This window comes from Saccostrea cucullata, unplaced genomic scaffold, assembly GCF_032062105.1.
Source record: "Saccostrea cucullata isolate Sc308-1 unplaced genomic scaffold, CSIRO_AGI_Scuc_v1 ctg636, whole genome shotgun sequence".
Classification (NCBI taxonomy): domain Eukaryota; kingdom Metazoa; phylum Mollusca; class Bivalvia; order Ostreida; family Ostreidae; genus Saccostrea; species Saccostrea cuccullata.
In genome coordinates, this window is record NW_026931726.1 from 434,217 (window position 1) to 457,121 (window position 22,905).

The 22,905-nt window shown below is 32.3% G+C and overlaps 2 protein-coding genes and 1 long non-coding RNA gene across 3 annotated transcripts in view; all 3 read left to right on the plus strand.

Moving 5' to 3' along the window:
• LOC134233366 (SID1 transmembrane family member 1-like) overlaps positions 1 to 8,664 on the plus strand; it is a 28,959-nt gene extending 20,295 nt beyond the window's left edge. The window contains 10 exon segments of the mRNA XM_062715331.1: positions 4,799 to 4,851; positions 5,210 to 5,372; positions 5,881 to 5,955; positions 6,123 to 6,264; positions 6,511 to 6,611; positions 7,022 to 7,089; positions 7,399 to 7,540; positions 7,892 to 8,048; positions 8,288 to 8,357; positions 8,450 to 8,664. Coding sequence (XP_062571315.1) covers positions 4,799 to 4,851; positions 5,210 to 5,372; positions 5,881 to 5,955; positions 6,123 to 6,264; positions 6,511 to 6,611; positions 7,022 to 7,089; positions 7,399 to 7,540; positions 7,892 to 8,048; positions 8,288 to 8,357; positions 8,450 to 8,537 — 1,059 coding nt within the window. The 3' untranslated portion in view covers positions 8,538 to 8,664.
• Positions 1,528 to 3,900, plus strand: LOC134233355 (uncharacterized). Its single transcript, XR_009984978.1, has 2 exons — positions 1,528 to 1,641; positions 2,232 to 3,900. It is a non-coding gene; the product is annotated as an uncharacterized LOC134233355 (long non-coding RNA).
• Positions 8,665 to 11,904: 3,240 nt separating the features above from the next.
• On the plus strand, positions 11,905 to 22,905 carry LOC134233358 (zinc finger MYND domain-containing protein 19-like). The gene is made up of 7 exons (XM_062715323.1): positions 11,905 to 12,090; positions 15,807 to 15,866; positions 17,575 to 17,681; positions 19,814 to 20,015; positions 20,484 to 20,553; positions 20,761 to 20,860; positions 21,122 to 22,905. Exons 1-7 carry the CDS (start codon positions 12,040 to 12,042, stop codon positions 21,225 to 21,227), a joined length of 696 nt encoding a protein of 231 aa, XP_062571307.1. The 5' UTR covers positions 11,905 to 12,039; the 3' UTR covers positions 21,228 to 22,905.

Genomic DNA, 22,905 nt, shown 5'->3' on the forward strand with positions numbered 1-22,905 from the left:
CAAAATGGCCTTCGGATGTAGAGAATACAGGTATATAAATAAGCTGATTTATCTGCAAATCTATAACTTTAAGTAGGGTCTTTAAAAAATGTAGACCAAAATGTAGGTCAAATTGACCTCCTTGCTGGCCTTATTATTGCTGGAGCTGTCATTGTGTGGGGCCTTGAATCATCAAACTTTATGAATCTGACATCTTTGGCAGGTAGAGTGATGACCAAAAATAACTCAGGACCTGTTCTACATTTTATCAAGCTTTATTTAAATATCTGGGACTTATTGGCTTAGAATCATCAAACTTTGTGTTAGTTGATGGCATCCTTGGGTTTTTTTGATTATAGAAAACTCAAAAACTAGGTCACAGTGACCTAGAACAGCTTATGCAATAGTAATGCTCAGGCACTCCTCCTAAGAATCATCAAACTTTGTCAGTTGATGCATCTTGGGTCTGTCTGTAAACAATTTTTCAAAATGCTACTCCTTTACATTTTATGGCTAATTTCAATATAACTTGGCACACAAGTAGACTACACTCAGATACATAATTCAGTTGTGACATCTTGGGTTTTTGAGAATGAACGGTGGTGCCTTGGTGACCTAACTTTAGAAATTTCTGTGAAATTCTTTCAAAACGCTACTTTTGTCAGTTTAGGCACCTTGGGATTTCAGTATAACTTGGCACACAAGTAGGTCACTGTGACCTACTTTTGACATTTTATGGTTATTTGATTATTGATGAACGGTGTTGCCGTGGTTAATAAAAATAGAAATTTCTGTGAAATTCTTTCAAAATGCTACTCCTCCTACAGTTTGTGGTCTGATTTCAGGTATTACTTGGCAAAAAGTAGAATAAACTTTGATACAGTAATTCTGTGTATCGATTTTTGATTTTGATGAACGGTGTTGCCGTGGTTACTAAAAATAGAAATTTCTGTGCTAAATTCTAATTCAAAATGCTACTATTCCTAGAGTTTTCAAACTTTGATTCAGATTATAACTTGGCACACAAGAAGAATACTCTAAGTTAGATTAGTCTGGTGTATCGGTTTTTGATTTCGATGAACGGTGTTGCCATGGTTACTAAAAATAGAAATATCTGTAAAATTGTTTCAAAATGCTACTCCTCCTACAGTTTTGGTCTGATTTCAATATAACTTGGCACATAAGTAGACTACACTAAGATACATAATTCTGTATATTGAATTTTAATTTTGATGAACGGTGTTGCCGTGGTTACTAAAAATAGAAATGTCTGTAAAATTGTTTCAAAATGCTACTCCTCCTACAGTTTTGGTATTGATTTCAGTATAACTTGGCACACAAGTAGACTACACTAAGAACATAAAGAGACTTTATCAACGATCATTATTCTATTTAGTTTCAAATAAGTGGAAGCTGCTTAAGTACTTTTCTCTTCCTTATGCTATAAGTTCAAAGCTGGGAGATTTGAATCTTTGTTTTATTGACAAGACTTCTGGTTGTATTTTTAAAAGCATAATGAATTTCTTTTGTTTTGTTTTTTTCATATAGAAAACCCCTTCTAGATCAAGAGAAGGAAACAGAGACTGCATGCTACTGGAATTTTATGATGCTCATGACATTTGGCATTTTCTTTCCTCCATTGCATTGTTCTTTTCCTTTTTGGTAAATAATCCTCAATTGTTATCAAATATTATCATATTTCTAATAAAGAAGTACATATGTATTTGGAGGCATTGTTTGTATCAAATTCTGAACGTTAATATTGGCACAATGTAGATGGATTATCACATGACAACCCAAACTTACAAGCATATAAACACATTTGTTTTTGAATGTGCTTTAAGGAATTACATGTATAGTATATAAAAAAAAATTCATATATACTGTACATTGTTAAATTGCAAGAAGTCAGGTCTTTAATATTGAGTTTAACAAATTGTTTTCATTTTCAATTGATAATATTCAAAAACGTATGAAATTCAAAATTCAGTTGATGCCATATAATTGCCACAAAGAATGTTATACCTCAATCTGGTCACAATGATCCATCAATTTGCATAATATAGATTTTTTTTTAAATGGGTCCTCTTTGATAATATACTTGTGGTATATTTGTCATTTGTATCATTTTTTGTAATAATTAAGAAATTGGATGATGAAAAAATATTTAAATAACAAATTTTTTTTATCAATAATTCTGCTGCTTTCATATTAGATTACAAATAATACTTGCAGTAATGTTTTTGTTTCAGGTTCTTCTAACGTTGGACGATGAAATGGTTACTTTCCACAGAGACCAGATACATGTGTTTTAGTGATCATTTTGTTCTTTCTCAATCATGCTATCAAAGACCACATAGTGCTATGTCTATTTTTTCTCCATATTGCCTTAAATTGAAGCATCTATTTTTGTGATGGAGATTCAGATTTAGTGCATTTCTGCCATTTGATGGGAGATAAGTATGAAATAAAGTAGAGTTAGATAAGTATGAAATAAAGTAGAGTTGGTTATAAGCTTTTTTTCAAAAAAAAAAAAAGTGAATACCAAAACCAAAGAATATACAAGTTTCTCCAAGATTTTGTGTAAAATTGGATTGATAGGTTGATCTATAGAATGGGAGTTAATTTATCTTAATTGAATAATATCAGGATATTGTTAAAATTTATATGTTTGTATATCTTTATAAAGTGTACACTGTATATCAAAATTTTAGGACCAGGGGGCAGTAGGGCAAATAAAAATAAAGTAACACATTAGGCATCCTTAGCAGCCCATCATAAGTGTTATTTGTTTTGTATACCGGGTATATGTATTTTTTTAAAAAGTAATTATTACATACTCATGATACTTGCTGATAAAGTATAAACTCAACTTGTATGAAGTATACAAAATTGTCATCAATTTTTGTTTATATTTTTATCTTTTCCCAAATTTATATTTTTATATATGTACATGTACATGGATTTTTTTTGTCACTGTTACAATGTTTCAAAGAATAGAGAGTTAAAAGCAAGCAAATATTCACAGATACATGTTCTGTGAATCATATTTTTTCTCATATATGTCATGTTTATCTTTCTTCATTTTATACATAAAGATCTCTCACCAGGATTGTAGTTTGATATGATTGCTACAGTATCCAGCGAGCTGTGTGCATGTTCTAAGAGTCTTGGATAGAGAAAGAAACTTGAGCTGACACACAGAGGTGGATAGATCATATCCAACCACAAACCAATGGGAGATTCTTTGTGTCATATGTTTAAACATAGAAATCATGTTTTTTGCTTGTTTTCATGTGTGAATTCATGATAATTCTCACCATTTTTATGCAAAAACCAATATGTGACATACATCCGTTGATATGAAATTGACATGAATTAGTCTATAAAATATCCACTGTAAAATGTATGTAGAAAAGACATCGTAGATGTTTCAAATTATTGAATATACATTTTATTGGGGCTTGGAAATCAAGGATCCATGGTATGATTGTCACAAATCTGATGATGCATTTGACAGAAACTATTTATTTTAGAAGTTGTGGTTGCATGGATAGCTAAGTCAGACATTACTGACTTTTAGATCAGATGGAAATTTTAAAGCATATATTTTAATGATATGGATGATATGTTGTTTTATAATTAAAGCAAAGTGCTTGCATCTGTAATATATATTAGGATGTCAAATGTTTTGTGGTTGGATGTGATTTATGATTAAAAAAATGTATTATAATCACATATGGGATATACATGTCGCACAACAGAAGGATCATATGAAAAAAAATGCAGATACATTTATGTGACAAAAAGGAGTATTAAACCTGTGATAAAAATTTCTCAGACATGAGGAATATATTAAGTACATGTAATACAGCATTGTAAATTCTATTCCTATAATCAATTAAAACTGTTAAAAGTGAATTTCAAATATTGTTTTAGTCTGTTTACAGGTGTTCATTATTTTGTATCTTACAAGCAGTATCAAATATTGTTCAATGAAGCTCTATGTAATGTAGAACTATACATAGTTAATGGTTTTAATGTTAAACAGTAAAAACTGCTTATCTTTGTAATTTCACTAGTCACTACCTTGACATTTTTGGTGTGGTACATGTCCACAGAATATAGTTTACTAATCAAAATCAGATTAAACTGTGTAACACAATTGACAGATCTCTATTTGTTTTTGTCAGTCATGCATCACTCAGAGAAACTTTATAATATTTTCAGCTTCTTCTCTTGAAAAGTCTGCAGTAGGTACAAAACTTGTGAACTTCTTAATGAATCCAGTGCACCCAAATCAAGAAAGGTCTTTATGGCCCAAGGGTCGGGGTTTGGGGAGTTATCTAATCATGCAATTTTTTTTCACAGAAAATTCTATTGTAATTTTGTACTCTTCAATAGTAACTTTGCCCTTAATATTAAATTTACAAACTGAATTTGATTTTTATACACTTGGAAGCTTTGGAAATTTCATGTTTGCTGTGTGCCCATCTTCGATTAGTTATGCAGTGACATAAACATTTTTTATCATAGAATGATGTTTGAAGTAACCAAAATATAAAATGTGCGTTGAATAGAATACCGGTAGTTATAATTTGAAGAGAATATTTATAATTTACATAAAAGGAAAGAAAACTACCTGTATGGGTCGAATAAATTACGAACGCATTAACATATTAGTATCCCAACCTTGATCAAGTTAACCTGACACGAACAAGGCGAACGTAAACAAAAAGAAGTTGAGAAGACAAATATACAAATGACACAAGAGTACTTGCTTTTAACGTGATGTGTTATTAGTGACAATATTGCTCAGATGTTTAAGTCCTTTGGAAAATTGTTCGGAAGGAAGCGCTCGAGTAAAAAGGGGTAATCAGTATGATCTATCATGAAAAGTTAATGTTCGAATTTCCTTTTTTTCATCGTCATTCAATCAGTATCAGGCCCGGCAAAAGTTCTTGATTTAACTATATAATTGTGTGTCTACATTTTTCGACAGACTATATGCATAATCACATAATTTCTTTTTTCTCTATTTCTTATTAATAAAAGAAACATATTTGTAAACAACACTATAAAAGCTTTATTTTAATAATGAAACTTTTAATCAATCCAAAGTGTATGAGAAAATAAAATAAAATTTTATTGTGCGGACTAAAGCTGCAGGAGACGTTTAAGCATAATGTTTAATATGGAAATACTAGAAATTTTTTCATCGATTTAATAGGCGGAAAAGTACGACAGATTCTTCGGAGACCAGGGACGACAGTAATGAATCAGATAGTAGACTTGTGGCCTGCCGCGTTGCTAAGACCCCAGTGCATGATGATGCTGTGGTTCACCTTTCCCCTGTACAACCAGGCCTCTGTTTATCATGCAGTAAAGATAAGGTATCATGGGTGTTACACAGTAGTAATGCTTATCTGAATACAAATGTAGCTGACACATGCGCCGATCTAGAGGGGGGTCGGGGGGGTCAGGACCCCCCCTGGAATTTAGCAGGTTAAGAAATGTATATACTAAAACAAGAACAAAAGTTACTGTGGACCCCCTGTGGAAAACGCTGACCCCCCCTGGTAAACGCGAATATGTATGAAATGGGTATGAAAAGTGAAAGATTTGAGGCAATAGAAGTCACCACTACCCACCACCCCCCCACCCCCCCCCCCCCACCCCCCCTACGAAATAGGTTTTTGATGTTTTGGTGAGTTTGTTTTTTTTTTCTTTTTTTTTTTATTATTATTATTTTTTTTTTTGCTTGTCAAGAAATTTCTGGGATTGGATTTTTTTGTGACTGGGGTGGACCCCCCCTGGAAAAAATTTCTGGATCCGCGCCTGTGACATATTTAAAACAGTTGTGATTGATAGCTGTTAAGTATATTTTTTGCATTTTTCCAGACAGTAGCCCTTTATGATTATGAAAACCACAATTTAATAGACAGATGGACAGGTCATGAAAGGGAGCTAACAAAGGTAGGTGGTTTTTATATGTGATGTTTACAAGTTTAATTTATTTTTTTTTTTAAATTGTACTCAAAATAACTTGACTAAGTTTTGTCTATAGTCATTTAACTTTATAACTATTAGTCATATTATTATGGATGCTAGTATCTTTTAGCATTATGTTAATATTTACAAAGATTCGGAATGGTAAAACAAGCAACAACATATTCAGTGCATCAAGAGATAAGTCCATTAAAATGTGGAGGAGTGGGAATCCGAACTGTTTACAGGAATTCAATGGCCATGACCTTGTTGTGACTGCCATTGATTTGAACCATGGTAAGTGAACTTTGGTAAAGTTCACAGAAAATTCTAAAATCGTGAACATAGTGAAATTAAAAACACTGTAATATATTCCACATCTACAGTATTTAGAATAAAAAAATACGAAGTTGACCGTCATACATTCGAATGCTTTAAAAGTACATTGTAGACCCTATTTTGAAAATAATGTTTTCAATGTCTGTTTATTGCTTTTAAATAACCTTGTATTCAAAGAATATTCATTTATGACTTTATTTTTAGATGATTCCTGGTTGTGCAGTGGATCTAGAGACAATCATGTGAAGATCTGGGATGTAAACACTGCTCAGTGTCTCTTACAGAGTAATATCCACCGAAACCTAGTAAGAATTAAGTAGTACAATATCCACAGAAACTTAGTAAAAATAAAACACTACAATATCCACAGTAACATAGTAAGAGTTAAATAGTACAATATTCACAGAAACTTAGAAAGAATAAAACAATAAAATATCCACGGACAATAAGTTAGACTAAAACACTATAATATTCACAGGACTTGTCAAGCATAAAACACTTGTAAATATTCACAAGGGCTTAGTAAGTAACAAAAACACAATATTCACAGGAATATTACCGGGTATTATGGGACATTAATTCTGCCTGAAAATTTATGGTGGAACCTCCCTCAGCTTTTATAAGTTTTATTTTAAGATATGAATAGATTTTCAGAGTTGTTGAATTGCCATGAAATGCATTAATTGTACTGACAAATAAAATGTTTGTTAAATAGGTGACAGATGTGAAGTTTGTACCAGGCACACATTTACTGGTTCAGACTGGAGAAGACAAAGAAGTCAGGTAAACTCTGGGGAAATTATTTGACACCATCTTAAATTATCTATGATGCTTAGTCAAAAGAATATTTTTTAAATTATTAAAATATGTTCATCAACATGTCCAAAAATTTCATTCTTATTTTCTTCCATTTTGGGCAAAATTTAACACTGAAATCTTAATATGACAAATTTTTTTTGAATAGGGAAAGCTTTTTTTATTTGATTGTAATTTTGGGTCAATTAAAATGGTCTTAGTATGGATATTTTATTTCATGGTATAAGTACAATAATGCCACTGTAGCAGCAAGAATGTATTCTTTTCTTTTGATAGGTTATTTGACACAAGAACCCTTCAAGTTGTTCACAGTTTTCCCAGGAAGCATTATATTCAGATGGCATGTGATGTCAGTCCAGATGGATTGTACTGTGTCACATGCAGCAATGGTTTTGGTGGCAAAGGTTGTGAGGCCACGGTAAGGTCAAAGTTCATCCCAAATTATAACAAAATTAACATTCAATATCATGAAATGCTTAAAACTGATGCATATTGATCCCATAAGGATGATGATGATGCTTTGATTCACAATACATTTAAGCATAAAATAGGTGGCAAACATTGGTAATTCTGTGCATTTGTTGTGTAATGGTCATATGGGTTTGTTTGTTTGTGGCCAGATAGCTCCATTGGTAGAGCACCTTTTCCTGACTACTAATTCAAGGGGTTAGGGGTTCAAATTCTGTTCTGGTTTATTGCATTCTTCTCCTCACTAGTTGCAGTTGCAATTTTCTATATTGGATACAATGTACATGTATTTGTGTTTCAGTTATGGGATTTACGAGGGAGGAGTATAGTTCATGAATATAGGGACCACGGTGAAGCTGTGGAATCTTGCATTTTCTTGCCGTCCATTGATGGAAAAAAGATCATAGCTACCACCTCAAGGGACACCACCATTAGACTGTGGGATATGAACACCAAAGGTTTGCACATAAACCTGAATCTGTTATTGTGATTAAATAATTTAGTGTCTAATTTTAAAACCTTATTAAATATATTAATTAATCGATGGGATACAGGGTTAATTTCTATCTCACTGTCAACTTCCCAAATGATTTTGATTACTCTAGTCCCTATAGAATGACAAGCTTTCACACATTTATATGGGGTTTCCAATAAAGGTTTAAGTTTAGTAATGTTTATTTTTTTTCTGGTCCTGCAGAGTGTCTGACCTGTTTCCCTGTTGCTGGATCTGGTCCACTGACCTCCATTATCTGTTACGATGATCTCAGGTACGCCACCATACACCCTCCATATTTATTGTAATAGGCATGAAGAGATAATGAAGATTTTTAGTATGTAATGATGTATACCTATTTTTCAGTTTATGTGTGTCCAGTTTTAACTCTGGCATCATCTCACTCCAGATGTCTCCAGACGATTTCTCTCTGCACCAGACAGGACAGTTTTAACACCAAAAGTCTTAGATTTATAGAGTTTAAAAATCTTCAAAATACAGCATTACCAGACAAATGCTTTATGCAGTCAAGACTTTGTTCCTTAAATCATTTCACATTCTAGACAATTTCTGTAGAAAAAGAATATACACTTTAATTTTATAATGTCCACCAAATATAAAAATAACTTTTTATTTAATTCGGACAAATTGCTTTAGAACATATCTGTGTTCAGATAAATTAAAGTACCACTGCAATAGAATACTGCATACAGGGTTATTTTCGCCCCGTGTTATTTCTGCCTTTCACATTCGGAAACAAGTTTGCCCCTTTTAGATTTGCCCAGAAGGTATATTTTTAAAGATTTTATGCTGTTTACTTTGAATTCGCCCCATTTTAAATTCACCCACTTCCGACGAGGGCGAAAGGGGCGAAAATTAAACAGGGGCGAAAATTTCCCTGTATACAGTAATATCTTAGTCAGAATGGATCTTATTTTTATTTACATATCATGAATTGCCTTACATGTAGATCTGTTTTTGAGTTTAGGGAATAACTATCTTCTAATATTGTATTTGCGACCGTTAATGCTGATTTAACGGTCGCAAACTGAGTTTTACCGGCGACGCGTAAGCGGAGCCAGTAAAACGGATGTTTGCGACCGTTAAATCAGCATTAACGGTCACAAATACAAAATTAGAAGATTTGTTATTCCCATTCTAATGCAATCCATGCATTTTGTTTGTTGTTTACGTCTTATTTTGTTGAGTTTCGTTATATGAAATACGTCATGGAGCATTGTGTATTTGCGTCGCTCTATTATGACGTCACAATGGAAAGCTTTCACTCTCGTTAATGCTCGTTTTACGGCTTCAAACATCATGCCTTAACCAATCAAAACGTGTTTTACAAAACAATTGCATTAGAATCTTGTTTTAAAGGTCACGGGTATGTGTTCTGTGTATGTGGTGTTAACATGTAGACAGCTGTACAAGCTGCATAGTGTTATTTCATTAAGTGTACTTAATCATAGCTGCAGAACTGTAGCATTATGGTTTTATAAATTAGTCTTTGACCATATTGTTATAGATCCAAAATGCAAATAAAGTGAAATTTTGGCAATGTAAGATTTTCTGCACATTGTTGGGGAGAATTTTTCCATTTTCCCACATTGGTTAATCAACTTTTTCTCCCTCATTCTAAAAAAAACTTAACAACATGTATATTTTTTCCACCTCCCAACCCTTTATAGTCTTCTCTGCAGATTGATAAATTCAATTGTCTAAAAATGTTTGTCGTATGGCAAAAAATTTAAAACGAGTGGGTTTAATGTTTTGTAGAGATAACTATAAAGAGAAAATCTCCCAAACAGTGCACAAAAAATCTTAATTGCGCCATAAATTGCACCTTATTTGCACATCGGGATCTGTAGTATTATGATCAAAGATGAATAAATAAAAACAACGCTACAGCTCTGCAGCTACAATGATCATATACTACTCTTTATGAGATCTCCTAGTTTGCCAAATACATTTTGTCCCCTGCTGAAAGTGGGAGATATTAATTTCATATTCTGTCGTCTGTCCATCAGTTTGTCTGTATTTCTGTGTGTCTGTAACAAAAGCCTTTGAGCTTTTGCAGAGAAGTTATGCACAACAATTCCCTATGGCCTAAGGAAGTTCAAAAGGTCAAGGTCACAAATTCAAAATTTTTGGTCTGTTTATAAACACTTTCTATCTGCATGATATCTCAAGAAGCCTTTAAGCTTTAGCAATGACATTTTATACCAAAACTCCTTATGGCCAGCCGCCTATGAAAAATCCTTATTTATTTTAAGGTCAAAAGGTAAAAATTGTGTTGTAAATCATTAACATTCTGAAAACTTTCATTTCCAGGCGATATTTCAAGAAGCTTTAAATTGTGTAGATCTTTTTTGCCTTGAGCATATGGGACACAGATTCTCAGAATTAGCTTGCTGGATTTATTTTTACATGCATTCATTTCTTTACTAACGGTTTCCTTTTCTTTTCTCTTTGTTCAGTTTAAATTATACATGTATTTATACATATACTGATATCATGGACCTTATTACTTGTTTGACAAATACTAATCTTTTTGTATATTTATACCTTAAAGGTGACAATATATTTTTGTGTTTGTTGGTTTGTGTTTGATACTGTTGTGATACTCATTAGAAAATACATCATCACAACTCCGATACCAACTGATGAGAATTCAAGACTGCATGAGTATATTGATAAGTGTTTAATTAATATGTTATATCTTTGTTTGAGTGTACACCTATATAAGCACAAAAATTTTGGTCTGATGAGTTTTGATTTTTATCACTCTGGCACTCTGCTGCAAAAATGTATAGCTCTTTGGGCAATAAAATCAGACAGACATACAGATCAGCTAGACTTACAGATCTATCCATTTACAAAAAAAACCCCAAAAACCATCTATTTATGGAAACAGTTTATTTAATTACCTTTCAGCTATTTTAGTTGCATGGTCTTTTGTGGATTTATAACATATTTCCTAGCTGTTCCAATGAGCTATTATATTTTAAACTGTTCTCTTTTTTGGAATAATTTTTTCCTCCTAGTTGTCAGTGATATATTATGTGATATTATGTGCTTTATGTTTTTACATACATTATATTAAAAATATTATTAATATCTCCTAAACTTAAGGTCATGGTGAGGGAATTAATTTATTAAGAATAAAGAGATAATATCTACCCTGGTATTTACTTTTAAAAATGCTTTTCTACATATCATACATGCAATTAGAATACAGTCAGTTGCATAAATTCAGTAAAAAAAATGGGAGCTAGACTGTGCAGACAAAGCCTGTCTCGGTTGTTTGTACATGTAATTGTATTTTTACTTGCCATTTGTATTTAATAAAAAAATGTGTTTAATTAGGAATTGCTTTAACACATTGTTTCATTAAAAATGTTGAAACATCTTGAGATTGTTTTTGTTCTACTGAGTGATCTCCATGACATCTGCATCAATACAAAGTACAGCGTTCCATCAAATGGACAGCTAAATTTTAATTAAGAAGTAAAAACTAATGTGCTATGGGAAATGTTTTACATTGTGCGTTTAAAAAAAATTGTTACAATTTCTGCAAATATCTTAAACAAATTTTACACCACCCCTTTTTTTATTTTTCAACTTTATTTTCTCAGACTCGTTGGGATTATAAACAATTTATGTATATATACATGAACATTTACTGATGTCTTTGCGGAAAGTCATGTATATGACTGGGTTTTCAGGTCCCGTTTGTCACGTGTAGAATGTAAACATAACCTCTGACCTCGACTGGAACGGTAAATCGCGAACCGCTCATTGGAGGGAAACTGCGTTTTGTTTGCACGTGGTACATCGACGATAACAATAGCTGAAAGGGAGAATGGAGTTGGTGTGACAGACGCACGTTGTTCTGCACACAGCAGAAAGATCGGGACCAGAGAGATTCCCAGCAGCAGAGGATTAATCTTGCAATGTCTGGTCAAAAGTTAGGAATCGTTAGTTTAGGAAAAGCCGCGGGAAAGGTGAGAAATTTACTACAGATTGTGAAGAGCGCCTGTGGTGAAAGTAAACAACATGGCGCATGCATTTCATTTTGTCAATATATCGAAATTTATATTGAGTTAGTGATCCCCTTCTAACGATAACTTTTTTTATTGTTTCTTTTTAACAATCTTTTGAAATTAATGGAAACAACGTGATGTTTTATGTCAGCTGTTAGTGTTTGATACTATCTGTTACAATATTGTCACATCAGTCTGGCCTGATGAAGAGAAACATTTACATAATTAATTGTGCCATCTCAGCAGCAGAATTTTTTTTTTCGAAGATGACAGCATAATGTCAATTGCTCAAATTAGCTTACTGGAAATGAATTTCAACTGGCTTTGATTAGCCTACTTAAGTACGTGTGAAAATCACTAATTGCTTAAAAATAAAATTTTACAGGTGCCAAAAAACATTTTGCTATAATTTAATTTTTTCAGTATATTTAGAAGAACATTTCTTTCCAAATATTTTTAGTCACAATTTGTTACTAACCGAAGAATTTCATACATGTCAATATGTGTAAGAATTCATTACAGTTTAATTAAATATCAAGGGAAAAAAGTTTGTAATTTAATTCAGTTAAATTAAAAATGTACCTGGTAATCAAAGTATAAATATAACCACCCCCAAACCATCCCATCCCTCGCAGGCGCGGATCCAGGATTTGGAGTTAGGGGGGGGCGCCAAAATAGGCAAGGGGTCTGGGGGGCCGCCTTGAGGCCCCCAGTGGGTCCAGGGCAAAGCCCTGGTGGGGGCCCAGGGGGCGAAGCCCCCGGAAGCTCCTGGATTCTAGAGATTTTGAAGGGTTAAAATGAGGTCTACCAAAGCCCTGGTGGGGGCCCAGGGGGCGAAGCCCTCGGAAGCTCCTGGATTTTAGAGATTTTGAAGGGTTAAAATGAGGTCTACCAAAGCCCTGGTGGGGGCCCAGGGGGCGAAGCCCCCGGAAGCTCCTGGATTTTAGAGATTTTGAAGGGTGAAAATGAGGTCTACCAAGTAGACATATTTGATTTACGCTAACTTTGACAATTTTAGGGGGGGGCGCGCGCCGGGGGCGCCCCCCCTTAAATCCGCCACTGCCTCGCCCTGAAAAATGGAAGGAACATTTGAGAATTGTGGGGGGGGGGGGAGTAAAGTATAAACTGGGATATTGCATTGTTTGTGAATGGCTCAGATCTTTCAATAAAAGTGGCCTTATTTGTAACAGCTGATAGACAAAATTGAGAAAAAGGCCTTTCTGTAATTTAGCAGTTGGCATATGGTGACAGCTGCCCTCATTTACATCTACAGCTCACATAATGCAATTTAATGGACTGTGGTGTGTAGGGGCTTTACAGTATATTGAAACCTAGGGAAAAACATCTGCCACTTTTCACAGAAGGGCATAATTACATTTGATGTTGAAGCAATTTGTAAAATGCCTGCATTGGATTGACAACTGTCCATAACTGGGAAGAAATATCCAACATTTCTGAATTTCATAGCAACATTCAATCATTTTTCAATTTTTTTCATTAAAAATCTTAATAGTTTATTTCGTGAAGTTCAAAACTAGACTTCTCAGATATGAATGCAAATTTAGGAAAGCAATGAAAATATTGATTGTAAATCTGTCAAATTTAAATGTTTACAAAAATGTGTGTGAACAATTTAAAAATTTGACATTGTGAAAATAAAATTTGATCTTCAGAAAGTATTTACTTTCCTGGGGTACTTATTACACCATAATGGAGTTTCTATTGTATTCTACGGGGCAGTGTTAAATTTCTGCTTGTTTTAAAAGTCTAAGTTGGATCCGTTCACTGCACTTCAGATACAATATATCGACAGATTAAATGATATTGCCAACAAAAATCTACCAGCCCATTAAACAAGGGTAGACTTTCTATACACCAAACAATTGCCTTTGTTAAATGACAAATTTCTCTTGTAAATATGTTCTTGCTTGCACATGCTGCCGTGACAACATTTAGTGTCCAAATTTCAAAAATTGAGATGATTGCAGGCTTTAAGGAGTATAGTATGCATTGCTTTGACTTAGTTAAATCTTGAAAACATGCACTTAAGAAAAGATACAGTTTTATGCATTTCAGCAACAATCAACCTCTAATCTTGATGAATTTTTTTTTAACTGTAGTATATCAGTCAGGGCTGATAAGAAATTTATTTGATAAATAAACCTGGTAAAAGAATGTAGAAAGCAAGCGTAAGTAAAAGTCTGCTGATTGTGTTGACACTGTCTGAGGATTACATCTTATCTAAAGCAGGCTTATTAATGGTGGGTCAGATTTGATATAACATGAGACTTAATCTGTGTCCATTGTTCAGTTATCTATAACCTCATTTCCTGATAAAGATGGTGAATTATTGATATTGTCCAACAGGTGTTCAGGACAACCTCTCAGATTTTCATAAGTAACAGATATGGTTCATGTGTTGTTAGCCCCCAGACAAAGTTAAATGAAACGAGGAATGAAAATTTTTAATTATTGATGAATACCATACTTGGGTGATTTGGTCCTTGATTTTCTTAACAGTGATGAACCTAAAAAGTAATTTAAAACTCATATATTTCAGTTTCATGTTAATTGTAATTTGTATAATATAAAACATGAGGTATAAGACTTTGAAAATGGGACAGTCTGACATTCTAAAGTATATTTTTTCTTTTGGCATATAAAATATACTATATGCACTTGTGTATGTAGAATTTTAATGAAGTATGCCTACATGTATGCCCCACTTGTTTAGCTTGTAGGAGGCTTGATTAATTAACTCCTACATGATGTGTTTTTGATGGTGCTAATGATGCTGTCACTTTTATACATGAAGTACATGATAAACTGTTAACAAGACATAAAAGGTTGTTAATACTTGTAGATAAACTAGGGGGCTGTGAACACCTATGATTGTACTTTGTTGTAGATAAATCTTTTATAACTTTATTAGGATACCTTCATTAGACAAACATTTAGCATGTACACTGAAGGTATAAAATTAATATACATATTCATTCATCATTAGGAAGGCCATAATAAATAAATTGCTAGATTCTCATCCGAATTTTTTTAAAAATCGAGGCGGGCGGGCGGCTTTTATTTTTTATTTTTTATTTTTTAAATTTTGCAGATTTTTTATTGACCTGGTCAATCGGTGTTATTTTATCTACAATACCCGAATAAAAGTCATAGTAAAGGTTCAATTATCTCTTACTTCACATCATCACCAATCTTTTTCAACCAATGAACCTTGTTTAAAATATATACGCATGTATTACAGCAATTACCATCTTTTCAGCTGTCAAAATCATGTCGACTTTGCGGGATTTAAAAAGAAAGTAGAATGGTAGATGAATACCGATCCTGATCAGAATTAAGACGAAGAAAAACAGAAATAAAAAAAATCAGGCAGGGGTATAAAATCAGGGCGGGTGGGGATGAGAATCTAGGAATATTTTTATTATGGCCTAACAGAGAAAAGAATTTAGACGTTTGTAAAGGAAATATTGTTTTCTTTATATCTGTAACGTTTAAAATTATTCATTTTAGGTTTTTAACTTATAAAAGTTTATGGGTTGCAAAGCAAAGGTAACCCCCCCCCCCCAAAAAAAAAAAAAAAAAAAATGAAGAAGTTTAACTATCAAGACTTCTAAGTATGTTCTTTTAAAACAATTTTTACTTTCTGATTCTTGCAGGTAAAATTTGCCCTTCTTGATGAAAGAGATATTGGTCTCATCAACCAGTATGCATTTGAGGTAATATTTTATCAATAATACCACTTTTTTAGTTTGAAAGGGTTGGGGGAAGAGGATTGATTTTTTTCTTTGATAAAATAAGGCTAAGATATTGTACTGTAAGTTTAAAGTCCCTGTTTGAACAGATAGATTGTTCAGTTTTATATCAAAGATTTAAATCCAGAACAGATAGCAGTATTTGTTGCTAAGACATGTAGGATCTAATCGATGCAGTTCTTGAATCAGCTAGCAAATTGTTCATACTTGGGCACTTGACAAAATTAATTTAATTTTTGTTGCTAAATAGTCAGGCATGTTTAGTAAATTATTACTGTAAAAGTAGAAATATTCGTTTGGGATTTAATTTAGTAATTAAAAATTATTAATGAAATTAAATCCCACATGATATTTATGTGACTGTATATATAATAGGGTTACTCTTGAAACACTGAAATTTAATGCCCATGAAATTTTCCAAAACTTAATTTTTTCCCCTCAGAAATTTGTACTTCTATAGTATTTACTACCTTGAAGATTTAAAGGATAAAGATTTTACAGTTGGGACCATTTAGAGAGATAAGATAACACTTTTTTAAATGTATAACATTATTTTTTCCACATTGTATGGCAGACATAAGAGACTCTGTTTTCAATGTCTCTCTGTGTGTCCATGCAGTAGAAATCACTTTTCCACCCAAAAAAACCTCAGAAATGTTATTTCAATTTTTTGAAAAACTATATAAAATGAATCTACATATATTTTTATATATTTCAAAATTTCATATCCTCCAGAACCACTGAGCCAATTCAACAGAATTTGTCACAAAGCATCTTAAGGTCATACGCAACGTAGTTTGAACTTTTTTGGGTTCTTCCCTAGAGTTGAAGAGTTCCACTAAATGAAGGGCCTGTGTACACTATTTTTAATGTTTATATATGTATTTGTACAACTCTTCAAAAACAATTTTTGATGAAAAAAAATCTGGAATTTATGTTTTGTAATTTTTATATATTTTTATTTGAATAATGCAAAAATTTTCAAAATTCGATATCTTTTCAAAACCCCTGGAAACGCATGCTGATTTTTTGTCTAAGAACATGTAATGATATTATAAGTTTAAATTTAGAATATCTTGGAAAATTATCAGTAGGTAAGGTAGGTTGCGTATGTCCTTAAGATTGAAGAGTTTACAAATGAAGGTCACATCTGCTTTCTAGGGGGAGATGATTAAGAATTGGTGAAAATTTAATTGTAAATCTTCTCTATATCCCTTAGGCAAAAGGTTTAATCTTGTATGAAAGCTTCATTACATAGCATAGATTTGAGTCTGTTCAAAGTTTGACCCCTGAGGTAGTTTGGGACAGTACATCATGTAATAAAATTAAATTATTTAAAGTCTGTAGATGATCATTAGTTTCCATGACATCTAATTTTTCATGAGAAAGATAATTACTATTTTAAATTGAGACGAAATTTTCAGTAATTCTAAGTTATTGTTGTATATATTTGCTAAGAAAAATATGTGCAAGGATAAGATTTTTGTGAGCAGAGTGTCCAGGGTAATTATGTGAAAATTAAGTTCTGGGGAAAGTGAAAGTTATTTACAGTAGTTTTTGAAAACTGATGTTCAGCTATTAGCAGAATTTAAAGTAAAATTCGCAAACTTGTACACTTAAGTAAAAATATATTACTGAACGTTTAAAGTAATTTATTTTTTTCATTTTTCAGGCCAGAGTAGAAGTTGATCCAGATGGCAATGGTGCCAATATCTTTGCTTACACATACAACTTATTGAAGGGAAAGGAATCAGGCCAATTTCTACATGATTTCTTATGGTAATATTTAGTACATGTTTTATATTATCAGGCTCGGTCGCTATCACTTTCTGTGTCTTCAGTCAATATCAATTGCCATGAGTCCTTATAACCACATATCGACCTACACTGAAGTCCATAATTGTATGATATGTTCATATATAACAGGGCTTTACGCAAAACAAAATGAATCATTGTTAGTACATGTATATACCATTGTACATGGATGTGATGAGGTATTGGACTCTGCTGTTAGATAACACTGTCTCTACTAAATGTAAATGGATAGAGTATATTACATCAGTAGCACAAGTTCCTTCTTCCTTGATATAATCTTCTTTGTACACAGTCATAGTGTGTGTACATATATAGGATGTTCGGTGCCTTACAGATAATGAAGACAAATCAGGGAAATTTTATTTTGCAAAAGCCCAGATGAGTTTTACAGATACCAGCATTATTTTAAGAAAGCTCGTATGTAATAAAGAGATTAACAAGGCAGTAGCTTAAGTAAATAACAAAGTGGTCACTAAATCTGAAATATTTTAAGAAAAAAAGGCAAAATATTAATTGAAAACAGTTTGTTTATTATGACTTGCTCTTGTTTAGACAATAATATTAATGCTCTTAATAAGAAAAATGTAGCTGGCTACTATAAATGGGTAAAAAGACTGTATTGACAGCTTTTCAGTTGAGAGTTGCACAGTTGTCACATCCTAGTTTAGTATGTACTCAAGAAATGGCTTATTGAGGAAAGAAGATCTATTTCCTATCATCTGACACTGTTTATTGTTTCTAAACAAAGAATATGACAATAACCATCTAAAACAGTGAGACTGATTGATCTAGTGGTGTTTGTGCAGCAGTTTGTTCATAAGCTGTATACAGAAAACACTTTGTTTTAATCAATTAAGATTATTGGAGACACTCCTGTGTAGGATCAATAGGCATTTAGCCTTCTCTTCCTCCGTATGTTAGAGTGGATTGTCATAGATCAATCGAGATAATGGCCCTGGCTTGAGAGATTGTTAATTAAACTGCTGTTTACTTGTGAGTTCTGGCTCAGTGGTTAAATTTCCATTTGCTGTTAAAATATCTTTGATAATGATCAGTAGACATGATACAAAGTAGTTATGTTGTGGGTGTAACCTGGTTTTGATTGCAGAAATAATCTTTTTGAAAATCATGACATCAAACATTAATTACCTCCCCATGAGAAATATGGCACACATTTGATAAAATGTGAGTTCAAATCCCTCATGAAAACAAGATGTATTTGTGAAACACTAATGCCTATGGCAACATAATAAGCAAACTGAAAGGTTAAACTCTCTCAAATACATTCAAATATGTTGATACTCAAAGTTAAGGCCTTCTCAAAAGAAATACAATGTGAAACATGAAAGCTTTAGTGTCACCTTTTCAAAAGTTTTGACCAAGGTTAAAGTTTTTTTATGGTGGGTCAAATTCCAGGGTCAAGGTCAAAGGGCCAAAGTTGTTGGTTTCTTAAGAATGGCCTTGTCACTAGGATTACATTTGTGAAGTTTGAAAGTCCTAGCACAACTGGCTATGGCCAAAGTAAAAGTTTGGTATTTTTGTGTAAAAGTGTGTCAAACTCCAAGGTCAAAAGGTCAAATTTGGTGGTACCCAAAGAAAGGTCTAGTCACAAGGAATATATCTCTGAAATATGAAAGTCATTGCCCCACCCAGTCAAAAGTTATAGGCAAGGTTAAAGTTTTTGTGGATAAACAGACAAACGGACAGAGAGGGCAGAAACTATATACCCCTGAATCTTCAATTACAGGGGCATAAAAATATGTGTACAGTCAAACTTCGTTATCTCGAACCTGATGGGACTGAGAAAAAACTTCAAGATATCCAAAGATTCGAGATATCAAAGGTAAAATACTGAAAGAATATACATTTGGTTGAGACTTCCAAATCACTTCGACATATGCATGGTATTCGAGAGTTCGAGATACTTCGAGAGTTGTAGATACCGAAGTTCAACTGTATTTGTAATTTAAATTTCAGCATTTTCATTTAAATTATGGGTAAATTAATGTGTTGTGAGATGTGTTAAATATATATACTCATTGCCATAGTTATTGCAAAGAAGATTGCATAATTTTGACATATCTGATATTTTTCAGGGAAAGACATCGAGGAGGCATAGCAGCGGGCTGGAAGGTGGTCCACAAGAATGGGGTGTCAGTGGACAATCGCCTGGAGAACCTGATGCTGGTTCCCGTGGATACACAACTTGTCTACGAGGACCTCCCCTCTACAAAGAACAGGGAGCACTCATTGTACTGGATGGCAGTTCAACAGCTCCAAGTGGCCCCTATAGAATGTGTGAGTTATTGTACTACATGTAAATCAATACATTTTACCCCATCTCTCTCTGAATGTTACAGACGCATGTTATATATGGGTATATAAGCATGTTTAATGTATTCCTTTGTTATGATTTGATATGAATACAATATTTGACCTAATGACCTTGATCTTGAAGTTTTTTGCAGATTTTGAAAACTTTATTCATATCTTTTAAAATTTCAAAACTTTAAATTTTTCTGAATAATGGGCAGACAAGAAAGGATATACAAAGAAGACAATTACAACATGCCATTATTTATTGCATCCCATCACTATTAAAGACACTGAAAGTGGGGATCCTTGTTCTTTTAATTTGCTTGTGCATATAAAGAGGCTAATTTTTCTTACTAGTTTTAAAATAGTTCACATGGTCCAAATTGTATGGTATTGAGTTATTGTCACAGATATTTGATGTTACTGATTAATGCTTTTTATTTGTTTTAGCACTATCCAGCTACACATGTCTACACAAAACAGTTCAGTCCCAATGGAGAAAATATCCATATAGACCATGGTAAATTAGCAATTCAAAGTGAATAACTGATATATATCATTTGGATAGTTTTGTTTTAAAGCATTTAGAACACCATAATTTTGATCTAATATTAAGACTGCTTATTAAAATAAAAAAATTTGGAAATAAATGATATAGACTTTGGAATTTAATGTTTGGGTTCAAGATTATGTGTATTATGGAGCATTCTTTTTTTTTTTGATTCAGATGAAGTCTGTGTTTATTATGAATGTCACTACCCTCCCTGTACAAATATGGAAAAGAGAGTTAAAGAATTTAGTATCTGTGGACGCTGTCAAGAAGTCAGGTCTGTCATATTGGCTCTTTGAAAAATTGCTTAATAAAATTCATGAATGTATAAATGTATAATCATTGGTGCCCGACCTTAAGAGAAAATGTAAGTTTTAATTCATGTCAAGAGTTATTATACAATTTTGCATACTTTGTTGCACAGAAATCATTTTAATTTTGTTGTTTTACAGTAATTTGAAAGTTGGGAATTGTTTGAAATTGATGCAAGGTCTTGATATCACGATGTTAAAGAATTGCTTTTTCATTTAATATTCAGATATTGTGGTGCATATTGCCAACAGAGAGACTGGCCAATACACAAGAAGTTTTGTCAAGAGAGAAAACTCTTTTTCCCCCTGGAAGAAGAAAGTGTTGACAGATAGAGCAAGAATGATAGAAAGTTCAGATAGCAAAAGATTGAATGAGAGAAAATTTTCAACACAAAGTCTGAAAGAAAGAAAAATCAAGATTATAAAAGATTGAATGAGAGCATGACTGTATCTGACTGTGCACCATATAACACTTCAAACTCACATTTCTCAGCTTTGTAAGTTTTTTTAGTATGTTTGAACATACATGTATTATTTTGTTTTTAATTTATTTTTAGAATTTATTTTACTAAACTTTTACATAATGGGATTCTCTACAAAGTAGTTAAAATCAAGTTCAACAAACAAATGAATTATTTTAAAGATTGTTATTAGCATAGACTTTTAAGGAAAATTGTTTGGTAAAAATATTTAATCTAAATATTGGAGTAAAAAATTCTGAGAAAGTTTATTTGGGAATATCTTTGTTTTCTCTGTGTGTCCTGTAAGTCATTGTTTGAGTTTATAATTTTTGTTTTTTCTGTAGCAGAGATAAGCTTTAAGAGTTTTGTGTGTATGTTGTTAGTTTGCAGAGAAGTTGACGTATTTATTCCCTTAGACCATTCCATTGTCATATTGTTATATATTTATTTTTAATTCAGCATGTAGAACAACAGTATTGTATAAAATTTTTATTATGTGCTATCCTAGTCATAAATTCTGTGAAATCATTTATTTTTGTAGGGGCCAGAATACACATCAGATTTTAATATTTTTAAAATATCTTTTTTGATATTTCTTGGAAGTCTTGAATTCGATTATATATTGTTTTCTAGGATTGGTGATGAAAGCCTCTACAAAGTAAATAATTTTACAGTCACTCCATAGAAAAACACACAAAACAGTGGTTACTGTACAAAGGAGTGCTAGATTTTTGTGTTTTTTTTATGAACTTATTTTGTCTTATAGTTTCTCAAAATTTGAATTGTACTGAAAAAATATTTGATAAGGAAAATTAGTTTATGGCTAAATGTTTTCTTTTCATGGCCTGTTTTTTTAACTTTGAACACATTGTCAACTTTTTAGTTGAGTGCTTTTAATATGTTACACTTTCTATTTAGCATTTATTCCTACGCATTGAAAAAATTACATACATACATGTACTATACTAATACGGTGCCATCTGAAACTAAATTGCTTTTTTTAACCTGTGTGCCACTAATCTTGTCTTAATGAAATACTGTAATTGATTTTTACACTAGATTCAAAATCAGCATTGCATGATTTACATTTATAGATTTAAGACCATTCCAAACTTTGTACATTCCCTTTAGATTGTCATTTTTTCTATATTTTTATTTGTTGCCATTGAAGTCAATTTCTTCATCAGAAGAAATCTGAAAATTGATATATATATATATATATATATATATATATATATATATATATATATATATATATATATATATATATATATATATATATGAATTGACAAAGATACCTAATTTGATTATTTTTGACATTAACATATTTTTTTTTCTTAATTAAGCTTAGCTAATTTTCGTAAATGTTTGATATGCATGTATTTTTACTTCTCCGTCCAGAAGTGGTTTTTATTGTGGACATTTTCTTTTTTCTGCCATCTAAAGAGAAATAATTCATTTAATAATACAGTGAATTTGCTTGACACACTCTCAGTTAAAGGATGGATGATACATTCCTCAATAATATATAATTTTTTCCAAGATTTTGT

What these genes read in the sequence shown, in the direction of transcription:
- LOC134233358 (XM_062715323.1), top strand. Translation starts at nt 12,040, where the DNA reads ATGTCTGGTCAAAAGTTAGGAATCGTTAGTTTAGGAAAAGCCGCGGGA. An exon ending in TTTCTACATGATTTCTTATG is followed by an intron (nt 17,682 to 19,813) that starts GTAATATTTAGT and finishes GATATTTTTCAG; the next exon opens with GGAAAGACATCGAGGAGGCA. An exon ending in GGACGCTGTCAAGAAGTCAG is followed by an intron (nt 20,861 to 21,121) that starts GTCTGTCATATT and finishes TTTAATATTCAG; the next exon opens with ATATTGTGGTGCATATTGCC.